The sequence below is a fragment of the Scleropages formosus genome, chromosome 22 (assembly GCF_900964775.1).
Source record: "Scleropages formosus chromosome 22, fSclFor1.1, whole genome shotgun sequence".
Lineage (NCBI taxonomy): Eukaryota > Metazoa > Chordata > Actinopteri > Osteoglossiformes > Osteoglossidae > Scleropages > Scleropages formosus.
The window spans coordinates 9,362,267-9,388,246 of NC_041827.1; the positions used below are offsets into that span (position 1 = coordinate 9,362,267).

Here is a 25,980-nt window from a genome sequence, read left to right on the forward strand (position 1 = left end):
GGTCACTCATCCATACACCAGTGAAACACACCCTCTCTGTGTCACTCACACACTGGGGGAACCTGAACAGCCAGCGTGTCTTTGGACCGTGGGAGGAAACCCACGCAGACACGGGGAGAACATGCAGACTCCACACAAGAAGCCACATCCTCTCGCACCGCCCAGGCGTCGAGAGACAGCAGCGCTACTCGCTGTGCCACCGTGCCGCCCATCTTTCGACTCCAGTTGACACAATGAATGACAACTAAATGCATATTTCGAAAGCCGCAGTAAACAATTCTGCTGCTACACTACAGTATCAATCACTGTACACACTCTCAGGCCCGCCTTTTCACTGTAAATCTAAACATTTTATTACTAACCATTTTCTAATTTAATCACGAGCCGCTGATTCTAGTCAGTAAATGAAGTTACGCATGTAATTTTTAAACGCACGTTTGTATACAGTGCGACTGTTCCTCGGGCCTTTGAAGCGCGGAGGAATGACGCCGAGAGGAAATATTTCACATAGCCCGTGTTTGACTAGATGAATGAGCAGCACGCGGCGCGCGGCGCGCGACGGGAATCCCGCTCAGGAACAATCCCGTCGTCGTTCCGAAAGGGCTCTTCCTCTGTGCGCGTGCGCGTGCGCGGGCGCGCGCAACGCACCCGTTTCGGAATCTGGCGCAGAACCAAAGCGATTGCGCTTTAGTTCCTTTTACTCCACTTTACGTCGAGTGTGATGGGCGACGCAATCATTCTCTCGCTCCGTGACACAGTAGAAGTGAGGTCAAGGGTTTATGCAAAGCAGCAAACTGATATTTCAACACGCGCGGCTCTGCGTCCTGCGCAGATGAGGAGTGATGAGAAAGAGTCTCGTCATCAAGTAAAGGCATGTCTGTAAAGTTGGCTCTTCTGGATTCCTGTTATTTAGACCTTAGGCCAACGTTACCCAGCCCTCATTTCTCTGCCAACTTCACTATAAAAATGAAAAAAACTAAGGTGTGCATATGCAAACAAATATAGCCTACTCCATGTTCACACACACACACACATTGGCTGGAACTGCTTGTCCCAAGTGGGGTCTGGCCTGGCAGTGCAGGGCATGGGAACACACCCAGGATGGGATGCCAGTCTGTCACAGGGCACCCCAAGCAGGACTCAAACCCCACACCTGCCAGACCTGCCAGAGAGCAGAACCAGGCCAAACACACTGCACCACCACACCCCCATGCTCATACAGTGCAGTTTTATGTTTAAACATTTTGCTAAAAAGTCTCTCTGCTAATTGCTTAGATGACACCAGTAAGTTACTGTGATGAGTTTACAAGCTTGAGGTGTTTTATTCCAAATGGCCCAAATGTGTATTTCCAATACATTATAAAAAACCAAAACGAACACTTAATGTGGGTAATAACTATCTGGGGGTTAATGTGTGTCAGGAGGCAGTGAAGCACTCCACAATAAACAGTGAACAATGTCCCAAAATGCACAATCGATGTAAAAATAAAAAGGTTTAGGACACTGATGAAAGAATATGTTTGTTTATTCAGTGCACTCACATATTCTTTCCCCAAAAATCTTCTGCCTTGACACATATTTTGGGCCATCAAAATTATTGTAATATTTCATCCAAGGTACATTGATTGCATTGGACGATTCTGCTTCATCATGTAGTTTAAAAGAACTGTTAGTATTATAATGACTTTGCAATACTTTTATTTTTTGGCAGAAAGTAAACACTTTTTTTCAAAGATAATGATTCCTGTGAGCAGTGGCGTGCATGCTTATCCAAGTAACAGCAAAATAAGAAGTGAAACTCAGTCCCCAAAATGCAAGCTTATATGTACAGGGTGGGGGTTTTGCTGGAAGCTGCTCTGTGTCACTGTGCCAGGGTACAGCACATGAGCCGGCAGCTTGCATTGCAGGGGCCTTTCCCTGTGCTGGGCGCAATGTCCCCTGGCAAAAGGCCCGGCTCATTTTCCAGTACAAAAATCAGGCCCATTCGTATTTGGAAAATTGAGACAGAGAACTTGTGAGGACAGTGTTCTTGGCAAAAAGCTCATTATAAACTGGGGTTTTGTGCCAGGGTTCCATTAGAATATATGGTAGCATTGTTTCTTCTGAAGTTGTCAAATCTCGATGAAATCTTGATGTATTTTTGTCAAAGGTTGTTTTCAAATGACAGAGTTTTACCCATTTTCTGCACTCTTGTCATTGTCATTTATTAATTTCTTATTATGAGGTTATGACATGCTTAAAGGAGCATGTTACTGACTAGTTTCACACGAAGCTCAGCAGCCACCAGCCTTCCAGAAGTGCTGCTCTGCACAATGCAGAGAAGATAAACACAGCCATCTCACCGACACAAGAAAATACGAGTCAGTTTGTGTTCCATGGTTTTCCTCAGCACAGACAGCTTGTGTAGCAATATGGATGTCTGAGAGACTAAACAAACTTCTGAAGACAATCTAAGTCATGAGTTTCCCACTAATTCCTGCAGATGGACAGCAATTACAGATCTGAAAGGTCATTTCAGGTCATCTGTTGGGTTCCGCTATTATCAATGCACATAGCCATACCCACAACCCTACGGCTCCTACAGTGACACATTTACATTTACCAAGTTTATTTATTATTATTCTTGAAGACAAATTTAACTCATACTGGTACATACAGTCCAAGTAATTCAATCAGAGATATAAATGCCTATCCCTTGTATTAATGATTTAAACACAAATGTTAGGATATTTTGTTTGGCTTACAGAAAGACTAATCACTTTGTCTCTGTATTTGAGTAAGTTATGTAAGAAAGAGATTAATTACTTTCCTTTATTGGTCTGTAGCTTCTCGGCCTTGAAACTGCACGTGTTTGGGCATATGGGCCTCTGATGCCCTCTGGAGGGAAATGTAAGAACTGCAGGTACAGGATGACAATTTAAGTTTTGTGTTGTAAATGTACCTTAAGTTTGAATCAATTCCTATAGATGTTTGGATTCTTTCTTTAGTATATGAAAGTGTCACTAAATGGAATAATCATGTCCTTAATTAGATAAATGACTGAATTGAGCCCAACACACAAGGGGAGCAAGAATTTTTGAAAATAATCATCAATGAATGAGCCAAACTGGCAGAAAAAACACTACCCCTTTTTCTCCAAAAATGCTGAATCAAGAAGGTATGTTTTGAACTTGTCTTCATTTAGCTCCTTATTTCTTGTTGAGGACAACTAGGAACTTTAAAAAAATCTGCACCCTGTTGAGATAAAATGACACAAAACCATGTTTTTGGCCACTTTCAATGAAGTCAGAGCTTAATGACCAAAACTAAAAACATTTAAGATAAAATTCTTGCTCTTCCTGCTGGTCAAAAATGAAGGCAAACACTGGCTGTTCACAGGGTGTGGGTAGGGCGATTAGTGGTTCACAGTTCATATTTGATCTTTTGTGCAGGTGAATCGCTGACTGTATGATCCTTTGAGTTCAATTCTGATACGCTGCCTGTTAAAGGAGATGTCAAACAGAACACCCGAGCTGCTCACCGGCTGAGGAACAGAACCCCTGCCACTACATGAGTATGAATACTCTTACTTTATGAATATACTTGAACATTTCTGCCAGCCACGTCAAAATGATGTGTTCATTCTTTTATTTTGTGAGAGAACAGAAGCCATTTCTCAAAGCAATGAAAGAACAATGGGGGAAAGTGACTGAGGAGAACAGATTTTCAGAAGAGCCATCTAAAGGTTTTCTATAAAGCAAAATGTGCTAAACAAACTGGACACCTGAAAGACATACAATCAGAAGAATAAAATATTTTGTTGAAACAAATGTCACAGGAGTATTGAGCAGAAAAGAGGCTGGCACCACAGCAGGAATGCCCCAGAGCATCACATGCTGTTTTTATCCTTGCGAGGTTGGCTGAGTCCTGGAAGTAACTTCATGAAGTGCCTGCTGAAGTTTTTCAGCTTGGACCCGCGAAACAGGACATCATTGCTGCCCTCTTCACAAACACTGCTACCTTCTGGAACTCTTTTGCAGTTGCAGGTACTGTTACATTGGGTCAAGCAGGTCTTGGATGTTAAGAAGCTGTGATGTGTTGTATGGTGGGACATCTGCAGCTTTAGGGCTGACGTTGGCTTTGCGGAGGTCTGGCTGATCCAGTTATCACATTGGGTGACATCCATGTGGGACATATTTTCTCTGACATCCTTCTGCCTGTCACCACTCCCAGTGTTGGTGCTGTGTGCACAGCTGACTGAGTTACTTGTAATGGCACTGGCAGCAAAAGTAGTACAGTGAGGCATTACAGTGCCTCCAGTGGGATGGGTCAGACTGTCGAGTGGGAACATCTTAGCAGACTCCAGTGTTTTGTATGTCTCCTCACTGCTCAATTTTCCTGATGGGAAGAGATTAAAATTAAGGTAAACATAAGATCCTGTGCCCGTCCTGGATGTTTCCCCTCCTCCTCCAGCTCTGCGCCCTGTGCTGCTGGGTTAGGCTCTGGTTTGCTGCAACCCTGCTCAGGACAAGCGGTTTCAAACAATGTGTGTGTGATAAGTTCCTGTGTTCTGTTCAGCATGAATGCATTTTTTTTTTTTTTTTTTAAATTGTCAGATGAAACACAGTGCTCCTTGTTAAAAGATATTTCATAATTTGCCATATGAATCACAAAAAAAACTACATACCAAGAACTAGTTTCTGCTCCTTCATCACAAGAGCCTGGTACTCCTCCCACTTCTCATGTAGGGTTTGCTATTAAAAAATGCAGGAGTCAGGGGAAAAACATTTACACTATTTCTCCTTGACAAAGAAGCAGTAGACCTACATTTCAAGAATTGCATGTTATTGAGGTCATAGAATGTATCATAATGAATACAACAGTATAAGATTACAGAAAATTTGACTACTTGCATCAGTTCTACTGAAAAAACCCTATCACTTACAAAAAAAAAAAAAAAAATGCTTAAAACTTAACATTTAAAATTAGTAAGAACCACAGAACATCAGCAATATAGTTTCTTTTTATCAAACATGACTAAGACAGCATCCTTCTGATGAAGGCTGACTAAAGGAAAGACTGGCTTACATTTAAATACTGTATCTTTGCCTCCAACTCAACTTTCCGCTTGGAATCACTTGTCTCCATCCTGGGAACATTAACAACAGTTGAGGTACACTGCTCAGGGAAAACATCACTTTAGATGTCAATGCTCCAGTAAAGAGTCCAACTGTATGTGTTAATGTCAATTCTGAAGCAAGCACTGTGGGTTGCAGTAATCTGTCAGCACATGTATGGTATATGCTTCCATATAATCACATCAGTCATTACACAATGATTTGGCTTTTGCACAATTCTTGCAACACAGACAAAAATGGCACTAATTAGATAATCATGATTGTTTTTCCCCTCATTTACCAATATTACATGAGCAACCTTGAAATGAAGACGAAACTCTAAAATCTGCCAAACAACCCTTGTAGCTTTGGCCAAGTTCTGCGAAAACATCATAAAACAGGATTCTTTTAACAACTGCCTTTGCATGTACACAATCAAGCTCTCCTTAGTGTTTTCATCCTCAGCTGTAGCATCTTTTTCAGTATGGCAATCAATGAGGCCTCTTTTAGGAATGAGAACCGGTTCTTAATACAGAGGAAATGACCACTGATTATAAACGTATGCCAGGCAGATCTGTATTATACAGAACAATGGGAGTAGTAGCAGTTAACGGGAGGTCTTCACTGACTATATTCAAGACTACTATAAAAAATGTGGAACCTGCTCCAGGTACTTGTTGGTCATTTAATGAATTTAACTGTTAGGCAGGCACATGGTGTACAGGTCAGTGTTGCCTTGAATCTGAAGGTCACAGGTTTGAGTCCTACCTACTGCTGTAGTGCCCTTGAGTAAGGCACTTATCCTAAATTGTTTGAATAACAATTACCTAGCAATATAAATGGGTAAATCATTATAACTTAATACTGTAAGTTGCTTTAGATATAATCATCAGTTAAATGAATATGTTTTAAATTATTTTTGATTGGGTTACTGAGCCAATATTATACTGTAGTAAACTAGGAAAACTTCTCTCTTACTGAGCAATAAGCCTCACTGTTTGTGAAATTCATAACAGCATATTTAAATTATTTATTTTTTTTTTTACTGTTAATGATCATTAATCTGTAGTTAAAAAAACAGATTGGAGGCATTGAACTGTCAGATTTTTTTTTTTAATTTTAAACTTGAATACAGAATAGGCAAGAACTAGGCATGTTTACAGAAAAAAATTCACAGCACACTTCAATAACGTTAAAGTTTTCAATTTTTTCCTTTTCTCAGCAAACAGTAACAATTCAGATTCTTGTTTCACCTAGTAGCTTTTTTCAGAGCAAACCTCTCACCTTAGTGTGTTGCCTGAAGACCATTTCAACTGAACAGTCTCCTGCTGACAGTCATCCACATCTGTAGGAAAAAACATCTTACTCAATTTAATATGTACATTATATCTGATTAATGAAATCACAGAAATATAGAAGAGTATATTGGATAGATATATATCTTAACTGGTTAAGTAGGAATTCCTTAGAACTCTACCTGAATTAAAATAAATTTATAGATTCAGCTGACACTTCACCTCTGTTGTGAAAGGCGTTGTTTCTAAGACTGTGCCTTCCTTTAAATCTCTACATTATTGCATTACCAATTTATTTAATTTGTTTTACCGATGTTCTGCAGGGCTGTGTTGAGCCCCCTATGCAGTCTAAACCTCTTCCCTTGCCTGTCACTGAATTCTCACATAACTCATTATGTTGACAATACACAGCTCTTCTTTTCTTTTTCTTGTTGCAGCTAAAGATGTATTCTCACACATGCCTCTCGAACATCTCTACTTGGACAAATTATCACCATCCAGAACAACCTCTACAACACTGAGATCCTTCACCTCCCAGCTGCTCCACCCACCTAGTAAGAATTCTATCAATCTGTTAACTAATTTCACCTGCTTCATCGGTTAAGAGTCGGAGTAACAATCAACTCATGACTTGACTACAGATCTTAACCTACACCGAGGCAACTGGAAAAAAAAAAAATTCTGCAAACCTGTCAATTTTTTTTTTTTTTACATCAGTGTGTCAAATAGAATAATGAGCTTCTGAAATTTAGTAAGAGGGAAATGAGAGAAAATAGATGTCACCAGTCTAAGAAGTAAAACCAATGTAAAGACAGTGCAAAAGTGTAACTTTTGTATTACTAGGACCTTAAAGTATTTTCTGGAACAAATTTTCTAATAGGTGACTTTCTGGATTTTCTTTTTCCTCACATAGCCAGAATTGATCAAAAACAAGTATCCAACAACCTTAAAGGCAAAACACCTGTCATATGAAGGGAAAAAAAAGAAAAAATGTCACTATAAAGGTACACACGAAACTTTCCCCAAAAGCCATCTTGTCTGATAAAAATACAACTGAAAATAGTGCTGTCAGGGTTAAAGGCTTCATCCACAATCAAGTATAAACATCCTTCAGTTTTTACTCACCAACTTTGGTATTCTCCAGTGCAGCAGGTGTGTATGTGTGTGCGATCACTCTGTAGATGGTGGAGGCAGTGGCAACAGGTACACTCTTCTGGTGATGCAGTCCATATGATGCCCAGCCACCCCCACAAACATAAAAAAAAAAAAAAAAAAAACTGTCAGCTGAACAGAAAAATATATATCGAATCCTCCCAATGCATGTATTTGTGTCAATACATGTTTTCTGAAATCATGAAGGATGAAACACTACCATCCTCAATATTATGGCAAACGACAACTAATTTCTCTACATTAACCTGTACAAAATATGTAAAACAAAGAAAATGCACAACTGCACTTCAACAAATGTACTGAAACTTCCATGTAAAAAAAAAAAAAAAAAGGATAAGGATGACAGGAATAATGAAAAAATATCTGAGAGGAGGGCAACAGTTTTAGAGTATGACAAGGAGAGGCTCAATCTATGGAGGCAGAAGGGAAAAAGCCTACAGGGACAATAGCAGACAGTGAGTGAATGTCAGCCATGGCCCTGCCACCTGCTGTTGAGCCCTGCAGCATAGAAAAGGTAAAGAACTCCAGCCTGCACAGTGATGACAGGTAACATTCAAACTGAGCACCTTTACATGAGGCTTATTGTCTCTCTGACCTTTTCCATCTGCATTTACAGCATATATCTGAATGTTAGATTTTGTGTGCGTGTGTGGAAGGCCCACAGACCCACCTACCTGGATCTCCGGTGCAAAAGTCACATTCCTTCCCTTCTTTTGGAATATGACTCTCCTAAATGTAGAGAAAAGCACCAGCGTTTTCATTTTGTCTGAAGCAGAGTTCAGCCTAAAACAACGTTTAAACTGACGCAGCGGGGGGGCTGACGTACCTGTGGTGCTTGGCTGAGTGTGTGAGGGCCATCCTGTGCTGCAGGCAACCCTAACACACACACAGGACAAATCACAGATAGCCATCACGTCTCACAATTTTTAAAATGTGTCATTACGTGCCATTCGTTTTTAACTTATGAACTTTAGGACTGAAGGTTTTTGGACAAGTTCTGCTCCTATATATATATATTTCAGGGAACATTTGACCCCTCAGAATCAACAGCTAGTTGAACAGTTAATATCCGTTATCAGAGCACCATTTCAATTTCCCTTCATATAATACCGGTTTCCTCACACTTAACAAAGCCCTCTTCAGTCTGTGTGGGGTTTCCTCTTCGAGGTTGTTTCGGCCAGTTGGAATGGTGACTCTAAACGGCCCACGGTGTGTAAAAATGGGTGAGTGCCTGTAGAGATCAGTGCATTTAGCACAAGTACGTCACCCTGGATAAACGGGTTAGTTTAACTAGTTAATAACCGCTATTAAGTCGCTTTGGAGGAAAAGTGTCCGCCGAATTACATGAAAACGAGACCGCTCGGCTGCGAAATTCAAATTCGAGGCTAGATGTAGACGCAAAGAAATGATGCCTGTTAAACCGAAGCTGGGGTTTTAAATGAAACTCGTCGTTAAGTGGAACGTTTGTAACTCGAATGTTCGACGTGTTATACTGGCTGAGGAGGGAATTTCAAAGCCGCATTGGTGCTTCATGGAGGCTCGTCACGCGCTGTTTAACCGTTGACCGCAGCAGCTTTTCGTCATGTTAGCCTACAGCGGGGATCACGTGTAGTAAGTTTTTTTTTGTGTACACTGACACACTAAACGTACAGTATTTAGCCGGTCCAGGGCAGGCAACTTGTAGGTATTCCGATAACTAAGGTGCTAAGAGGTCGTATGCAGACCACATCAGAGAAGGTACCAGAAAGTGACCACACACTCTCACTGGCCGCTGTTTATATTCAATTTGGGTTTGTGGATACAGATTTCAGTCAAAGACAACAAAATGTGGCGGGGAATATGTGGATTTCAACACAAAACTCACTGTGTGTCCTCTCTTAGCCAGTATTCAAGTGTTCGGCTTCTTACTTTTCTGTTTTTTAGTTCTTACCACCTGACCTGTACGTCGACCACAGGCATTGTTAAAAATGTCTACAAATGAGGTAATTGTAATTAAATTTCTGTAAGAGCACCGTACTGAATTTAAAAACCATGGTAAACAGCAGTAAAAGTACGATTACCACCTTTCCATCATCATGTTTCCTCCTGGGAAGAATTTCGCCGCAGTTACTCCGCGTTCTGTGGACGCGCGCACATTCCGCTCCACACGTGTGCTCTTCACGGTTAATTTTGGCTGCGAATTGCGGCTCTCTCAAGCGCCACATCTTTAACCTTCACCGGCGTGTCATGTCGTTCGTGGTACTACTTGGTGTGAACACACGGAGATCCTGCGCGCAAAATGCTACTCCGCGCTCACACGTCGCGTCGTTTGGAAACGCGAGGTGCGGCGGAACGCGCGCGCGCAGCAAGCAACTGAGGCCGCGGGGTCCGATGGCGCGGCAGCTCAGGCTTTCAGCTGTCACGACCCCCCCAGTGCCTTCGTTATACTTACGAGTTCGGTCATGTGGTGTTGAACATTATGCTCAGGGTCAGCTGGTAGCGTAGTGGTTAGAGCGACTGCCTTTGGACCCAAACGTCGTAGGTTGGAGCCTCACCTGTAGTACCCGAGCAAGGTACTTGCTCCAGTAAAGTTACCCAGCTGTATAAATAGGTAAATAATTGTAACCTTAACATTGTAAGTTTCTCTGGAGAGGAAATGTTAGCTAAGTGATTGAATAAAGGTAAAGATTTGATATAATATTCAAATTCAATTATCTCTACTGTGCCACTGAAAATGACTAAGTAACACTAATTCTGTATGAGCGGGGATGGGGGCTAATTCTTCTTGGATCCCCAGGGTTCTTCATGTAGTACGTTGAGAAGGGCTGATATACAACTATTTGAATTTCATTGAATATTCAGTGGATAGGGAGTAAGGTTTACCAGTTTAGTGGTGAGAGCAAGTTATGTAAAAGGAAATGCAGCAGCTCAAGTCTAGGGTACAATTTAGATCATATCTGACCTTTAATAGAAGAGAAATCAGCAATTTGGGTTAAATACATTCACAAATTTTTCATTATGTTTATTGCATGACAGGTGTAACTCTGCATCTGTCTTTGGAAGAACTTTACAACAGTAACAAAAAATAAAAAAAAGGTAAGGAGCTCAGTGACAAAATACAAATGGAAAAATCAATAAAATGTATGGTTAATGTGGTCACTCAGGCCATACATGAGTATGTGAAACATCAGATTCTTCAATAAGGAATGACTGTCTGTTTGATACAGTTTAGTGGTAACCAAGTCATCTAGTACGGTAACTGACTAAAGATTTTGATATTAACTGTCTTGAAAAGGAGAATGAAAATGGCTTTATAAATCCTTACAATAATCCAAATTAAACATAAGGCTGACCGATTTCATTCCATGTTTGGTTAGATATCCCTATATCACAAATTGTACTAAACAAATTTCAAAGTGGCTTAAACCTCCACACGTAGCAACTGGATCCAGCTGAAGCATGTTTCCGTTCAAGGCAGGGCAGAAGTGATCCTACTTGTTGCTGAAGAAAGAGGATTTTGTGGTCGGGCCCATCAGCATATTGGCCTGGTTCTTGTGGGTGATGTGGATCTGCAGGGAGAAGTGGTAAAGAAGCGCTTAGCGCTGACTGTTCAGTTATAATAGTGAATTAATATTTCTTCACAACAGTGCTGAACAGTGACCGATAAGTTAATCATATCACAGAGCTGTGTCCCCTGGTCACTGCACCCAAGAGAGGGTGTAACATCAGCTCTAGACCTGTGTAGGGGTCACACCAAGTTTTAGGAACTTACTGTGCAAGGGGGCTGTAGCCATGGTTCCCCATCAATCTGCATAGGCAGCTGCTTCCGTGTCCTGAAAAGGCAGGATTAAGAGTGAGTGTGTCATTTTACTCTGCAAAGTATTTTGAATGAAAACAAATATTTTTTAAATGAAAACGCAGTGTAGAATAGTTCGAGTCTGCACAGCTCACAGTATCCAACTAGGGTGAAGAATGAAGGTTTTTGTACCGGTGTTAGTTCTCAGAACACAATAGTCTACTGAACAGTCTATGTGTAAATCCAGTCCCGATTTACACTGGCTCCTTATGCTGGAGAGGTTGAGCTATGAATTTAATATGAATATTTTCCAGAGTTAATATTACAGTTGTATTTTAGTTATCAAAAGTAAATGTATAATGTAATAGATTTACATTTATTCACTTAGCTGTTGCTTTTCTCCAAAGCAATTCAAGTGTTAAGGATATAATTATTTACCCATTTACACAGCTGGGTAATTTTACTGGCGCAATTTGGGGTAAATACCTTGCTCAAGGGTACTACAGCTGGAGATCAAACCTACAACCTTTAGATCCAAAGGCAGCAGCTCTAACCACTATGCTACCAGTTGTCCCCTTGAATAGAAAACACTGGAAAGGCTATCATTCTGGCAGGAATTTCTAGAGGAGTGTATTTTCTTGTAATATACAATGTAAATGCAATAAATACTCAGACACACTCACTATCAGTAACTGATATGGTGTTGAGAAGCCTATTCTGGATGTACAGGATGCTAGTCAGTGTATACCTTGGACAGGATGCCAATTCATCATGTAAAATTCAGTGCAAAATGTTCCAGCCATTGTTCCCGGATATGAAATGAAATAAAAGAAACCCAGTGAGGGTTTGTGTCTGTGTTTCTCCATTTACATAGGCTGCTATATGGTTCAGCATGGGTTGCAAATCAGTGTACCTTATTGTGATTTGTGAGGTTTTTGCTAGCCTGTGCCCAGCGCTCTTCAGTCCAGTGTAGATCTGTCCCATTGCTATTGCCCCCTCAAGTCCAACTATCTCCAGCCGCTTGTCACTGAGATCTTGAAGAGAGGACAGAATATAAGCAAATATTAAAAGAGTTGGAAGTGTGTTTGTCTAATAAGGGATATCATAAGGTGAGCCTACCTTGAGCAGACACTTTCAACTCTTTGTAGTTGAGAATGACTTCCTGTGGTTCCAGGTCAGCTAGCTCTTTACTGTCTACTTTCTTGGGCTCCCCCCACAAGTTGGAGCCACCATGCATGCTGGGAATATTGACAACTGCTATTCCTTCCAAGGAAAGATTGCTCAGGTCAAGAGGGGTCCCGCAACACTTTAAAGAGACATGCAAAAATACACAGATTAACTTACATGAAGCACAAAAACTGCCAACCCGGCATTTTAATGGGCGGTACAACAAAATCACTGTATACGAACAGATTTACCTGCTAAATTCCTACCCAAGGATCACTGACCTTAAAACAGAGTATAAAACCTCCCAATTTAGCTTAAAAGTTGAGGCTTAATGAACCTGAAAAGCCATCCAGTAACTGATGTTGTAAGGGTACGCAACACACACACTCACACCAGTCACAAAGGAAGTAGATCTTGACTGTTGCCTCAGCTGAAAACATTACCTAAGATAAGCTATATCTGTAACTGCATTATCTTAGCAGGCAACTGCCAAAAGTAACCAAACCAAGTAGTTACTGTAAACAGTTATTGACAAAAAGAAGGACACCAACTGAAGTCAGCTGGAAAAGCAAACCTCTAACTGGGAAGTTGGCACAAATTTGTACATTTGTGAAGGAGAGTACAGGTGGTCCTTGACTCATGAGGGGTTTAACTTTGTACTGTCAAATCCCTTACATGAATACGCATATATAAACAACAAATTGAATAATTGAACGAATGGTACGTTGTATAAGTGTTTTGTTACATTTCACTAATTGCACACTATGCTATAATACTAACACAGAATAACACACAGTACAGCATTATGTTTTTATAATGCGCTATTATTCTCACTTTCATTGCCAGATCTATTCTCTTCTGCTTTTTCTGTTCTGTACCATCAGAACACTCAGGTTTTTCCTTGCTAACCATTTTAAATAAAGAGTAACTTGAATGGAACCATAAATGAAAAATTGTTTAAAAAAAAATAGTTGTTGGTAGACACCCAAAATGCTGACTGAGACCCAAACAATAAGAAATATGGCTGCCTTGCAGCAGTATAGCCAGCCAGCGTTATCATATACTAGACAGAGCAGTTGGGATTCAGAAATAACATAAGGTTGCTGAAGCAGCCAACACAGGTCTAGATGGTCATAAGTTGCATTTGCCTTAACTTGAAGACCACCTGTAGAGTGAAAGGAATGAACCATTAAGTACCTGCTTAAGAACCATGCAAATCATGGTGTATAAATAGTGACCTATGTGCAATTGTAATTACAGCAGCATGTTAAGTTTCATATTCACAGGTAAAGACTTCCAACTGTACTGTAGTCTAAAACTTCAGCACCTCTATTGTAAGACATTCCTTCAGCTTCCTGCAGGATGCAGAGATGGTCTCAGAAGTGGCAAACTCCAAATATCGAAGCTTGTTCTTTGTTCTACAAAGTGTTTAGAAAGACAGGAGATAAATATTAAAAAAGCAAAACTTATTAGGCTTCTTAATAAAAGAAACAAGTATTTTGACAAGTACATACCTGCTGTTGAATCTCTGTGGGTATTTCTCTCTCATTGTGTGGAACCGATGCGCAATTGAGGCGTCCTGTTAGTAGAAAGGAATATTAGCAGTTTTATGGAAATACTCTGCCAGTGGACAGCGTGAAGGGCTCCTCTAACATGCCTTGTTCTATGAATCCTGGTTGAGCTTTGACTCACCACACCAACTGAGAAGTAGTTGTTGATGATCTCATAAGGTACTGGATCCCCTTCCTCTTGGCTGTCCTCAGGAATCACCTGCACACTCCAGCGGTCCATGAGGACACTAGAGCCAGCCTCAATTTCTTTCAGGATCAGAGTCAGGTCAGTGCCATCGTATCCTATAGCAAAGACAGCAGAACACACACCCTGGTTGTCTTATAGGTCTTATACTCACGTGTTTCATGCAATAGCCTCAGGCTTGCTCAAATAGTAGATTCTCACCTCCTCCCCATCTGAGGCAACGTGCCAAATCATTCCCTGTGCCCAGAGGCAGCACAGCCACCGGGGGACGCACTGGGAGATTAGCCTTGTCTGAAAGATGCAGAGAGCACCTAACATGCTTTTACAACATCTACATTATCAGCATTTTTTTCAAAAGTGTGGTGCATTTGGATGGGCTAATTGTCCTCACAGTATCATTTATGAACAAGCTGCATGCAACACTTTTATCACAATACTTTCAAGAACCTCTGCTGCCTGTCAACTCTAAAATTTTTTACATGGCTCAGTAGAGTAGGTGTGCAGTTCCTGTACTGTAACTTGTGAAAGGAAGGACACCCAGAAAGAATACTCACCTATGGCATCTAGAACCCAGCCTACAGTGCCATCTCCACCACACACCAAGATCCTGAAGTCCTTCACATCCCTAAAGAAACTGAGCCTAGAAGACACATACGTATATTAAATCCCACTAAGCTGTAAATGTTTTAAGGCTACATGCATCAACACAATAAATGGCTGAAGGCTTCTTTCACTGACATGTTAATTATAATCAGGGTTTATTAAGCCTGCATGTGCGGCAACATCAATAGCATAGTGCTATACAGTATAAGAGCTCAAAATCAACGGAGGCTACACAATTCGTGAACTGGGTAATGACCTTGCACTTCTGCATATCCTACAGGGTAGTGAGTATGTGTATTTGTCTGTTTTTGTGTTGACCAAAAAGTCTTACCCTGGTCCTGGCCCTCCATTAGAGAGGTTAAACACCTGACGAGGATTCAACAGGTACTGGAATTTACGCAGAACTCTGAAACATGCCCCAAAACACAGAGTTAATACTCAGAACCTTCACAAATGTAGGTTAGTCAAAGAAATCATGCTAGGCTGTTTCTCACCTCTTACCCTGTTTACCTCCACTTTTGGGGTTCACAAAAACCAGCAGAGGGTGTGTGCCTGGAACAGGTATAATCTGTGCAGAAAATATTACTTCAAACAGGTACATACAGATTTTACTCAATGAAGCACATAAATAGACAAAAAAATCATGCCTATCATTAGGCAGAACACATTGTGCACACAAGTATGTTCTGCTGTGTCGTATACAACAAAGTAATGCCACATGTGTGCCCCAGGCTTAAAGGAATATACCTGCAGAAGATGGCTATCACATGTGCTGTTTTGGAGATTACTGTTCCAGGAACCTGTCTGAAGGCTCTTTGGATCCTCCTGTAGAAATATACAGAAAGCTGAAAAGCACTGCTTGAAATGAGACAGAGCCATTTTGTTTATATTCTAAGATTATGTTTATATATGTTTGCAGACCTTATTTTTAATGGTGTAATATGCAGATTCAGGAAAGTTCAGAGATCAACCTTCAGCTCTCAGATCAGCATCAGTTCTTCAGTGTTAAAGAACTGCTAAGTTATCCATCAGAGTGTAACCACACTGTACCTTGATAGCCCAAGGGGGCAGAATATGGTCCCTTAGGGGCCCACAGCTGCACCCTGTTGGCTCTTCAGACATGCATTCATTATGGCACTAAAGAGAAGAGATTAATAACCAATCATGTTTTTTTCCACATTAACAGCACTTCTCCTCCAAAATTCAACCCAGATATGTCAGACACTACAAAAAAATAAAAAGCATTAAAAAAATCCATGCCCTATGTCTATCGTATCTCCGGACTGTTAGGTGTCACTCTGCAAACCTTGGTTAAACAAAAACACAGCCTCCATATAGCTGTCAGACTTAGTGGGAGGTGATCATTTAGAATCTCTTGAGAATATCTGGGCCTTTCAGATGCCATTAACCAGCCTGTACCTTGACTTGGCACCACCTGCAGTGCTGGCCTGTGTGGCTCTTGACCTTCTTGTGGCAACTATCACACTTTCCGGAGATGTTTCCACTGACCCAGGCATGGGCGGGTACCTGAAACAATGCAGATATGTAAGGAATGAACACTTGACTGTCACGGAGGAAATGAGAGGACAAACACCTCTCATTATCATGGCTTGGTAACCACTGTTGCCCGAAAGCACAAACAACCATAACCGCTGCCAAGCCTCACCCCTATATCCTGCTTGGACTTGACGTAGCTGTGAATGCAGGGTGAAGGGTTCTTGTTGGCACAGCGTCCATGGACAATGCACTTGCAGTCTACAGTTGGGAGACAAGGTCACATGCAGTCTAAATGGGTGCTGTTAGCGTTCTTTATATGTCACAAGTCGTGTCTGTTATCTGTCCTTATATCAAATCCTCTGTAGACTGCTTCCTGCAGGAAAAGCCCATGACTCACAAGTGCAACAAAGACCCTGTTTGTACAGTCCCAGCAGCATGTTTTCACAGACATTACAGTAAACAGGCTTCTTGAAATTTTTCATTCTCCACAAATGCTGTCCATCCGTCTCAGTGGCCTAAAAGTAAAAAGGCAAAATGCAATGTTAATAAACAAATTCAGAGCATGAAGTGTTACACATTTACAAAGTTATTATAGCAAAAGTAAAAGCTATGTTTTTATTACTTGGAATAAGAATTATTTTTAAATTACAACAAATTTAGTAATGAGATACCAGAAACATTTTCAAAAACACAACGGACGCATGTTAAAAACTATTTCAGAGAAATTTACAGCTAAAACAAGTTGCTACCTTCAGTCCCAGAAGCACCAACAGGGGTGTGTTGTTCAGCCCTCCATTCAACCATTCCTCTAGCGAAACCGTGCCACTTTTATCTACATCCATGGCCACCATCATGTCCTCCAGCACCTGACAGCAACAACACCATCATGCCCTTGCCAACCCCCTCACCCTACAATCAACTGTGTTGGCTTTCTGACAAGAGATTCTGAGGAGCCTTAAGCTACTCCTGGGCTTTTGGAGAACAGGGGTGCCTCTCTCTCCTGTTTCATAGAGCTTTGCATGGTACAGTATTTCTGATTTAGTTTATGATGCCTTACTGGTCTGAGTTCAGTCACGTCCCAACCCAGGTAATCTGCAGCGTTCATCATCTGTGTGATGATCCGGTCCACCTCCTGAGCAAAAACAGTTTGTAGAGGTTCCGAGGTCTCAAAGCCAATTCTGCAAATATGTATGACTGTTACATATAAAATACACACTCATGGGTAGTTGGTACATTGAGTCTTTTAAAACTTACTTTGCTGTCCAGGATTCCGTTGCCATCTTTGTCATAAAGTTTAAAAGAATCTAGAAAAAAATAGATCCAGCATGTGATTTAATTTCATGTGCATTTTCTCTTCCTAGCAAATGACGACAGATTAAATGACACTAAAGCGGAAATAAGAAAAAGTTTAAAATACAATGTTTAAGCTTAAGTGGAGATCAAGCTCACACTCAAGTTTGTCACGAGGTTGTCCATCCTCTAACAGAGAGAAGTAACATGACACATCCTTAAGGAAGATGGCCTCTGCAACAGAAATCATCCAAAATTAACAAATCAGCTATATATTACCAACACACATAAAAGCAGTTGCTCACTTAGGAATTTGTGTGTTAAAAACTGAGTGAAAAGGTAATATTATAACTTGGGAACATATTCTGTGATGTAACATTTCCTGCAAGAAGCTCTCTCTTTTGATTTGATTAACAAGTTTCCATTCTTAGCCAAAACTAGCCTAGAAACAATGATTCAATTCCTTAGGAGCTCAGTGACTGGTAATATGTAAAAAAAAAAAAAAAAAAAAAAAAAAGAGAAAATATCCAAGAGTCTGATATTTTAGATTTTTGTTAGATCCACTCTTTCATAGCACAATCAAATACTTTCGGTCAACAGAAACAAACTAGTTGAAATGTGTGCATGACCTTGAATAAGAAAATTAAGCTCACGTTCTGTGGTAAGTGCCGTCGAATCAGAGGACAACTGCCCACAGTTCAGGAAGGAGTGAAAGAGGCGCTGGCACAGGTCCATGGGGAGGCCTTCTACATCCAAGTATGTCTTTAAGAAGAGGTAAAACCCCTCTTCAGTGATTTTCTGAAGAAAAACAAAGAAAAAAGAGCTAAATAAGTTATACTGCATGTAAATGGAAAAAATTAACACAAGCCTATCGGAACCTCTGACATCAGAACAGTGTCATCTAAGGACAGTATGCTTTACAGAATATAACAGCTCTGTTTCAGTAAACATCAAAAATAAAGTCCTTTTGTGATATTATTCACATTGTCAAAATAAGACATGCCACAATCCTTATTGAGACATCTCTCCTGTGGTCAGATTCAAGCTACAAAGGTTCACTTACCTCTCCATGACGGTGCTGAGCCAGCTTTCCATCCGACTCAAACTCCTTCATTACATCTTTTACTTTCATGCTGCTATCTGAATGAAACAGAACATGACATGAAACAAACAACAATATCTGACAGATACTTAGCTTTTTCCAACAGTTTTTACATTTGAACAGAGTGAAAGCCATAATTTATGTGTCCTGGTTGCTCGCTGAAGATGAGACCCTATGCTGGAGCTCCGTTGTATGAGGTCGGGGAGGGGACACTCACAGTCCATGTACTGCTGAAGCTGGATAAAATCAACAGGGCTGAGATCCTTCACCTTCTTAAGGTCTGTGTGTGTGGCAGATGACATGGTGCCTGATGAACTGCAGGGAAACACAGATCAGATCCAGGAGATTATCATTCACCATTAAAAGTTTTGCCTATTTATACAGATATTTTAAAACAGAGATTTTTGTTATACACCGAAAGTAACAAACACACAACTGCATAATCCCATCTCAGTTGCTCTCGCTTTCTGTCTCAAATTATTCTGTAAAAGATGCTATAAATGGTCCTGACATCAAACCCCGGGAGCAACCATTCCAAATTCTCATGAACCATGCATCTCTCTAAACCCGCATGTGGTCATTGTTTTACTGATGATAAAGATGCCTTCTTACTAGTTTATTTGGAAAATGAAAGAACTAACCTAAAAACAAAAGTGAACTAGAAAGAAAATGCAAAAAGGAAATTATTATTAATAATTACATTTAAAAATAGTAATAATATATTAATATTACCAGGTGGCTGTCTCACAGCACCTGGGTGGAGCAAGAGAACGTGGGTTCAATCCCAGCTCTGTCCGTGTGGAATTTGCGTGTTCTCCCCATGTTTTCATGGGTTTCTTCCACAGTCCAAAGACATGCAGTTGAGGTGAACTGATGATGTTAAATTGCCCTTAGTGTGTAAAAGGGGGAGTGACTGTGTGTAGCTACCGTGCAATGGACCACCCCCCAGCTTTGCACCCAATGCTTCCAAGATAGGTTCCAGTTCAGCGCAACCCCGCTCAGGACGAGTGGTCATTTAAATTGGGTGGATATTATTATTAATAATGCAAGTAATGACTATTTCTTGCCCTTAAGTCATTGAGCTATCAATGCCCTAAGACAAGTTCCGCAAAAAAACGATATGTTGCATGTTTTCCATATTTCTCACAGATGAAAAACCAAATAACCTAGAATTACTTTTACGTGTTGTAACAGCTTTAAACGGGGTGGCAGGTAATATATTAATTAAAGCTCTTGCATTTCAATCAGGTGGCCTTAAGTTCAAATCCTTGCTTTTTCTGCATGGAACTTACACCTGAATTGCTCCAGTAAAAGTGCTCTATTGTACAAATCAGTAAGTCATTGCAAGTAGCATAATATACAAACATAATATTGTAAATTGCCTTGGTGTCAAGAAATCTGTTATGCTCACATACTGTTTCTTTACAGTGTGTGCATTGCTTTGTCATCTTACACACAAATCACTCTGCCATCATTCCTGCTTGGATGTTCTGTACAATATTATGTAGCATAACTTTAATAATGCCCTCTAAATGCCTCAAAGTATGAAAGTGTGTATAACAGCAGGCAACAGCCATTAATAAGAATAACAACAATAATAATAATGATAATAATAGTGGGGGGTGCGGTGGTGCAGCGGGTTTGGCCTGTGCCTGCTCTCTGGTGGGTCTGGGGTTTCAGTCCCGCTTGGGGTGCCTTGTGACAGACTGGTGTCCCGTCCTGGGTGTGTCCTCTCCCCCTCAAGCCTTGCGCCCTGTGTTGCCGGGTTAGGCTCCGGTTCGCCATGACCCCGCTTGGGATTAGCGGTTTCAGACAATGTGTGTGTGTGTGTGAGATGATGATGATAATAATAATAATAATAATAATAATAATCACTAACTGCTTCTCCAGTACAAGGTCATGCTGGTCCTGAGCCTACCCTGGAAGCATAGTGTGAGGCAAAATACAACTTAAATGGGACAACAGTCTGTCTTAGAGCAATTACACTAATTCACACATTCTTTCACTCACAGGTTCACACAATAAGTTTAATTTAAGAGTCATCAGTTTAGCTAAAACACATATCTTTGAACCGTGGAAGGAAACCAGAGTACCCAGAGGAAACCGACATGAACACACGAGAACAAATAAACTCCACACGGACTAAGCCGGAACTGAATCCATGTATGCACTCACAGTCCATAACAGTAATTATGATAGATATAACATTTAGTTATAGTAGTTCGTAGCAGACTCTTTCTTCCTCAGGCTTCCTCAGACCTGCTGTGGCCAACCTGGAGGACACCAGCAAGTGCTTTTCCACTATCATTCTGTACCTGCAGAGTATTTAGACACCTGTTTGTGGACTGATGGAGCTGGGGGTTACACATTTTCCTGTTTAATTCAGTACTGATTTTCAATTGTTACATGAACCAATTTCCAACAGATGAGCAGTCAGACCTTTTCCACCATCACTGTACCTTGCAACATTTAACAGTTATTAAACACATGCAAACTAACAGCATGTGACCGGTCAACAGTTCCCTTCATGTTCACAGCACTGCAGCTGATGAATGAGAATTAAGCACATAGGATCTCTCAAGTTTTTGAAAAACCACAGAGACAGAACTGACACACACACACACACACACACACACACACACACACACACACACACAGTCTACAACTGCTTGTCCTGAGACATAACTCTCCATTTGCTAAAAAACACAAAGTACACATGTACTGGACACAAGCAGCACAGCCTGCACTGACACAGACAATGTGAAAAAACGATAAATCACGATGGTCAAGCCCACTTAACCTGTCTGTTAAGGCATTCACTGCTACTACTACTGATATGAAATATAAAATGTAATTTAGAGAGATTAAAATAAATAAAACAAAAACCTTATTAAACAACTTAAAACAAATAAAGCAAAGATGACTCTAAACAGCAGGTGTAAAAAACCAATTAAAAAGTTTTTCGCACTTTAAAAGTGAAGTTGTTTTTGGTGCGATTTAATACAGATGACACTCCCTGCACATAAGAGGGGAAGACACGGAGAGAGGTGCGCACGCACACGCACGCACACGCACGCACGCACGCACGCACGCGCGCGCACGCACGCACGCACGCACGCACGCACGCACGCACACGGAACAGGAGGGAGTGCTCTGTCAGCCAGGGATAATGACAGGACCAGATCCAGGAACCTGCAGGGAGGGGGCAAGGCAAGGCAAGGCATGTGCAGCAATGCAAGTTTCATAAGATGTGACAAGTTACATACCTTTAAAATGATTATTTGAAGCCGAAGGAGGGCCTTAAAGTTAACAGCCTCTTTTTAGGCAAACTAGTAAAGTGCATAAAGCAAGAAAATTGTGTGCGCAAGTAGAGGCGTGAGGTGACGGACATGTTGTAGCCTGATGGGTTGGTAGATGGGAGGAGAAACCACACGATATTGCATTTCAAGTCCAGCCAGGATATAGAAACACAGAGATGTCTTCTCCAGAGATCAAGAGAGCAAGATCTTAAAGTAGCAACGCACATAGCACTGCAAGTTAAAACATTTCTGGACCTGTCATTTATTCCTGTGTAATTTTAGTGTCTTCTCTCACTACTTTGTTGCATGTATGCTGCTATAGCCTTGTGCAATTTCCTTCGGGATCCATAAAGTTTTTATTGATCCATCTACAGTATCTTATACAAGGTTGCTAAAGAGGAGAGATGGAGCTGTTTATAGATACTGGCAAAACATAAAAAGAAAAAAACAGTCCTTTTATAGTATGCAACTTCTTTGCAAACCTGAACAACTAGATGTCAATGAATTGTTCTTGCTTCACAGCTGATTTCTTTTCATTGAAACCTAACTCTTCCCTTAAATCAGATATCCTTGGTTTGTTTAAATGTAACTGCATAGAAGACATTTGTTAGAGACCTCAAAAGTGGTGAAAAGCGACCAAACAGGTCCTGATTAAAAAAAAGACAAGAATGCATGCCTTGTTTTGGGTATGGTGTCTGTACCTCCGGGATCTTTTGGTTTTGATGTAGTGCTTTCTCAGGTGTAGAGGTAAAAGCAAGAACAAAGCATGAAGTGTGTCTTAAATGTTACAGTCCCCAGGCATTTTAACATGCAGAAAAACAGGACTGTCTAATGAAAGTGTACTGGAAGTCTTAACTCTTTCCTACTCAAGGTGTTGTCATATGAGGGCATTAACCACATTTTACACGACAGGAGTACCTTAACCTCACCTAATTCCACTAAACTGACATTTCACACCTGTGTCTGGCAGCTCTTGACTGGATGTTTACAGATAGTGATTAAAGATAACCGAACAGGAAAATTAATAATACGAGATGAAAGTCAATTAGCACAAACAAGAACACTGAGCACTAACTGATTGCGAAATTAATCCAGAAATGTCACGAAATCCTACCTTAGATGGCCTAATCAATTAAGATGGTGCAGAAAACAACACTGAATAGTTCCTCAGGGCCATCTGATGTCATGATCTAAATATTTAATATTGTGCACGCTGCATAATGAAACTGTCCAAAGGGAGTTTGACAGCTGCCCGTTGTATCCATTTGTACAACTTGCTCCTTGCCGACATGCTCAGGTGAGGTACCTTTCAGGAGCTAACAGACTAAAGCTTTCACGGGGAAAGACCAGGTTCCGAAGCAGTGGGCCCGGTCTGCGTCTGGAGTCGAGTTTTCATGCAGAAAACGTCTTTCTGGATCACCGCGGCATTTTGGAACCACGAACGCTGGCGCTCAGGCGCCAAGACGAGGGAACGGCGGTTATCGGCCTCAGCGCCTCATCCACGCTTCTGGGTTGATAAGAGGCAAAGAGGTAGCAGGTACCGCATACCTCCCCATTTGGTTTCAGTCAGGCTTAAACACGGCCTTGCCAACATTTTTGATGCTGAGATAATGGTTTGAGGACAAAGCCCTGACAGCAACCCTGAAAGCACAGTTGTTTTTTCTCTCTCTCTCTCTCTCTCTCTCTCTCTCTCCATGAAAGCAGTGTTTTTAGGTCAGGGGTGCACACCTGACTTCCTGAAAAAGCTTAGCGTTTCATGCTTTTTTCCCTTATAAAGCCATACAGCTGACTGACTTACAACAGCCGCTACATTCCTGTTGTTTATTTGTACTGTTGCTGGCATTTTCCCCACAAACACAAAACAAAGGAAAAGTTACGTAAAGACTAGTGAAAACTGCGAGGCCCTTTCAGGAGGCTCACTTTTTTTTTTTTTTGACAGCCGTGTGTAAAACCTAGCCTAGAGCTGTGTGGTGGGAATAATATTAAAAAAAAATAATAGGAAAATAATAGCCTGAATGTGGAGTCACAGCTAACTAACTGTTGCGGTCAGTAAGTCCGCGCGCGCTGCTCCGTCGTCTGTGGTGAAACACGCCCGACGCGAAAAGCAAACGAAGCCCCGCGCGGTCCTTAATAATGTTTAGTCACACAGAAGGGACGTCGACGTGTTCCGCGCGGACACCATTTCGGAGGACTTTCACGAGTAAGTTACGTGTTAGTAGGAGTCAGCGAGCGCGTGTAAAACAAACGAACGGCGAGTCACGAGTGTGTTGTAGACGTGGACACGGGAGGACACAGACGAGGAGGAGAGCGAGCCTACCGGGGGCTGGGGTCGCGTGGATACGGTCCGTAGGGTGGATCGGGGTCCCTTCAGCGCGGTACGACCGACTGCAGCGTATCGAACGGGAACGGACTCGGAGTTACGGACACGAGCCGGAGGACTGAGGACTGAAAGTGCGTTGTGTGTGGTGAGGATCGTACACACCCAGCTGAGCACCGCCTCGGAAGCTCCGAGTTCCACAGTCTCTCTCAAACAGTCGGCGGTGGGAGGATTCGCCCAAGTGAAGTCCAGTCACACACACACTGTCCTTTACAGAGAGCAAAAGTTCGCATCTGACACCCTGTGAAAATACTTTCCGTATATAAGACGTGTCACGCACACAACATGCATGGTACCTAGCGGACCGTTAGGGCTGTCACCTTGCGTGATTCTGAAGGTTAGCGGTTCGACTCGCACTCCTGTGTTGTAGTACTAGTCTTACCCCGAATTGGTACGGAAGAATACCCTGCTGAATAATTGGAGAATCATGGTGAATTTGGTTATCTAAAACTTTTGTATGTCACCTTGGACAAAGCCGGTGTGAGATAATAAAGAATAATGAAGGAGTTCAGAATGACCAATGATAAGGCACAAACTGAGGATTTATTGTGGCTCTTTCTTGGATTAAATTCAGCAGAGTTTTTAGTTCAGGAAACAGACTGATATTTTTCACCTTACTGGATCATTATTGTACGTTGAGGTGTGTGGTACTCCAAGTCGCTCCCACAGCGGGGATCTCGGGCTGGTTGTGGTAAATCGGGGTGTCCAAAGTGTGGGCCGAGGGCTGCGTGCCGCCTGCAAGAACATCATTAAAAGCGATGACCTCAGAACACCAGGCTCTGGTGAGGCCCACAGGGGTACCTGTGTAGTACCTCCCTCTGGACAGGTAACCCGCTGCTAGGAATCGTTGACCACCTACAGCAGCCACCAGGTTCTGTGGCCAGTACCAACTACTCCCTTCACCAATGAGATCAGAAACCATGGGCCTGGATACCAACCTTATCTTCCAAGAACTTTATACCTCTGCCCAAGAGAAATACTGGTCTTTTTCTCTAAACATATCCACACAGGTCCCTTGTCACCATAGTACAATTGCCAGGAGAGGTGGGCAGCTATGGAATTATTTTTTTCACTTTCTTTGCAGTGGGATTTTTTTTTGTTTTCCTCTCCTCAGCTGCAAGATGGCTTATCCTAATAGTTAAGTGTAACAGCTGCTATGCTGTGTTGTATTCTGCATTGTATCCTGAACTTTGTTCAGCACTGTCACCTTGGTGAGAAAAGTGCACAATAAATGTTTAATTGAAATTGAATTGAATAAAATGATTAATATCTAATATAGCTACCTACTATAAAGGCATATACTATATAGGCACACAGCTGCTGGCAGTCGAGGACATTTATCTGTCCAGATGTCAGAGCAGAGCCTGCAAAATTATCAGGGACTCCGCTCACCCTACAACCACCTCTTTTAAACTGCTCCCCTCTGCAAGGCAATACAGGACAATTCGCTCACACACCACAAGAATGCAAAACAGTTTCTTCCCTAGAGCTGTGAAACAGCTGAACACTGCTTAAGTTTGATTGTATTATACTGTATTATCTGTTTAAACT

General features: G+C 41.5%; 2 protein-coding genes across 4 annotated transcripts; both read right to left on the reverse strand.

The window, feature by feature from the left end:
* Positions 1–3,622: 3,622 nt before the first annotated feature.
* LOC108918372 (cytohesin-interacting protein-like) lies at positions 3,623–10,052 on the reverse strand. 3 transcript variants are annotated; one of them, XM_029247897.1, is made up of 8 exons: positions 9,996–10,052; positions 8,391–8,440; positions 8,239–8,293; positions 7,517–7,604; positions 6,381–6,441; positions 5,068–5,128; positions 4,667–4,733; positions 3,623–4,377 (listed from the first exon to the last, which is right to left on the reverse strand). In XM_029247897.1, the coding sequence occupies exons 1-8, from the start codon at positions 10,005–10,007 to the stop codon at positions 3,869–3,871; spliced, it is 903 nt and encodes a 300-aa protein (XP_029103730.1). In that variant the 5' UTR covers positions 10,008–10,052; the 3' UTR covers positions 3,623–3,868. The 3 variants fall into 3 exon arrangements, with proteins under 3 accessions (XP_029103730.1, XP_018581035.2, XP_018581034.2); XM_018725519.2 differs by lacking the exon at positions 9,996–10,052 and adding an exon at positions 9,628–9,974 and having other exon boundaries at positions 7,517–7,601; XM_018725518.2 differs by lacking the exon at positions 9,996–10,052 and adding an exon at positions 9,628–9,974.
* A 426-nt stretch (positions 10,053–10,478) lies between these two features.
* Positions 10,479–24,672, reverse strand: dgkab (diacylglycerol kinase, alpha b). The gene is made up of 24 exons (XM_018725203.2): positions 24,370–24,672; positions 18,971–19,068; positions 18,715–18,791; positions 18,305–18,449; positions 17,811–17,885; positions 17,616–17,665; positions 17,419–17,493; positions 17,111–17,227; positions 16,759–16,876; positions 16,531–16,619; positions 16,284–16,391; positions 15,915–16,001; positions 15,612–15,689; positions 15,359–15,432; positions 15,196–15,270; positions 14,816–14,901; positions 14,463–14,552; positions 14,199–14,359; positions 14,021–14,085; positions 13,834–13,924; positions 12,459–12,645; positions 12,253–12,373; positions 11,316–11,376; positions 10,479–11,112 (listed from the first exon to the last, which is right to left on the reverse strand). The coding sequence occupies exons 2-24, from the start codon at positions 19,053–19,055 to the stop codon at positions 11,035–11,037; spliced, it is 2,193 nt and encodes a 730-aa protein (XP_018580719.1). The 5' UTR covers positions 19,056–19,068; positions 24,370–24,672; the 3' UTR covers positions 10,479–11,034.
* Between the last annotated feature and the right edge of the window lie 1,308 nt (positions 24,673–25,980).

Bases quoted from the DNA above. Each gene is read 5' to 3' on its own strand.
- LOC108918372 (XM_018725518.2), bottom strand. From the start codon at position 9,768: ATGTGGCGCTTGAGAGAGCCGCAATTCGCAGCCAAAATTAACCGTGAA. The intron at 6,442-7,516 runs GTGAGTAAAAAC...TTTTTCCTACAG, and splicing joins ACTGGAGAATACCAAAGTTG to ATGTGGATGACTGTCAGCAG. The intron at 4,734-5,067 runs GTAAGCCAGTCT...ATTTTTTAATAG, and splicing joins CAAAGATACAGTATTTAAAT to CAAACCCTACATGAGAAGTG.
- dgkab (XM_018725203.2), bottom strand. From the start codon at position 19,055: ATGTCATCTGCCACACACACAGACCTTAAGAAGGTGAAGGATCTCAGC. The intron at 14,902-15,195 runs GTAAGACTTTTT...TGTGTCTTCTAG, and splicing joins AATGGAGGGCCAGGACCAGG to GCTCAGTTTCTTTAGGGATG. The intron at 11,113-11,315 runs GTAAGTTCCTAA...TTCTCCCTGCAG, and splicing joins GGCTACAGCCCCCTTGCACA to ATCCACATCACCCACAAGAA.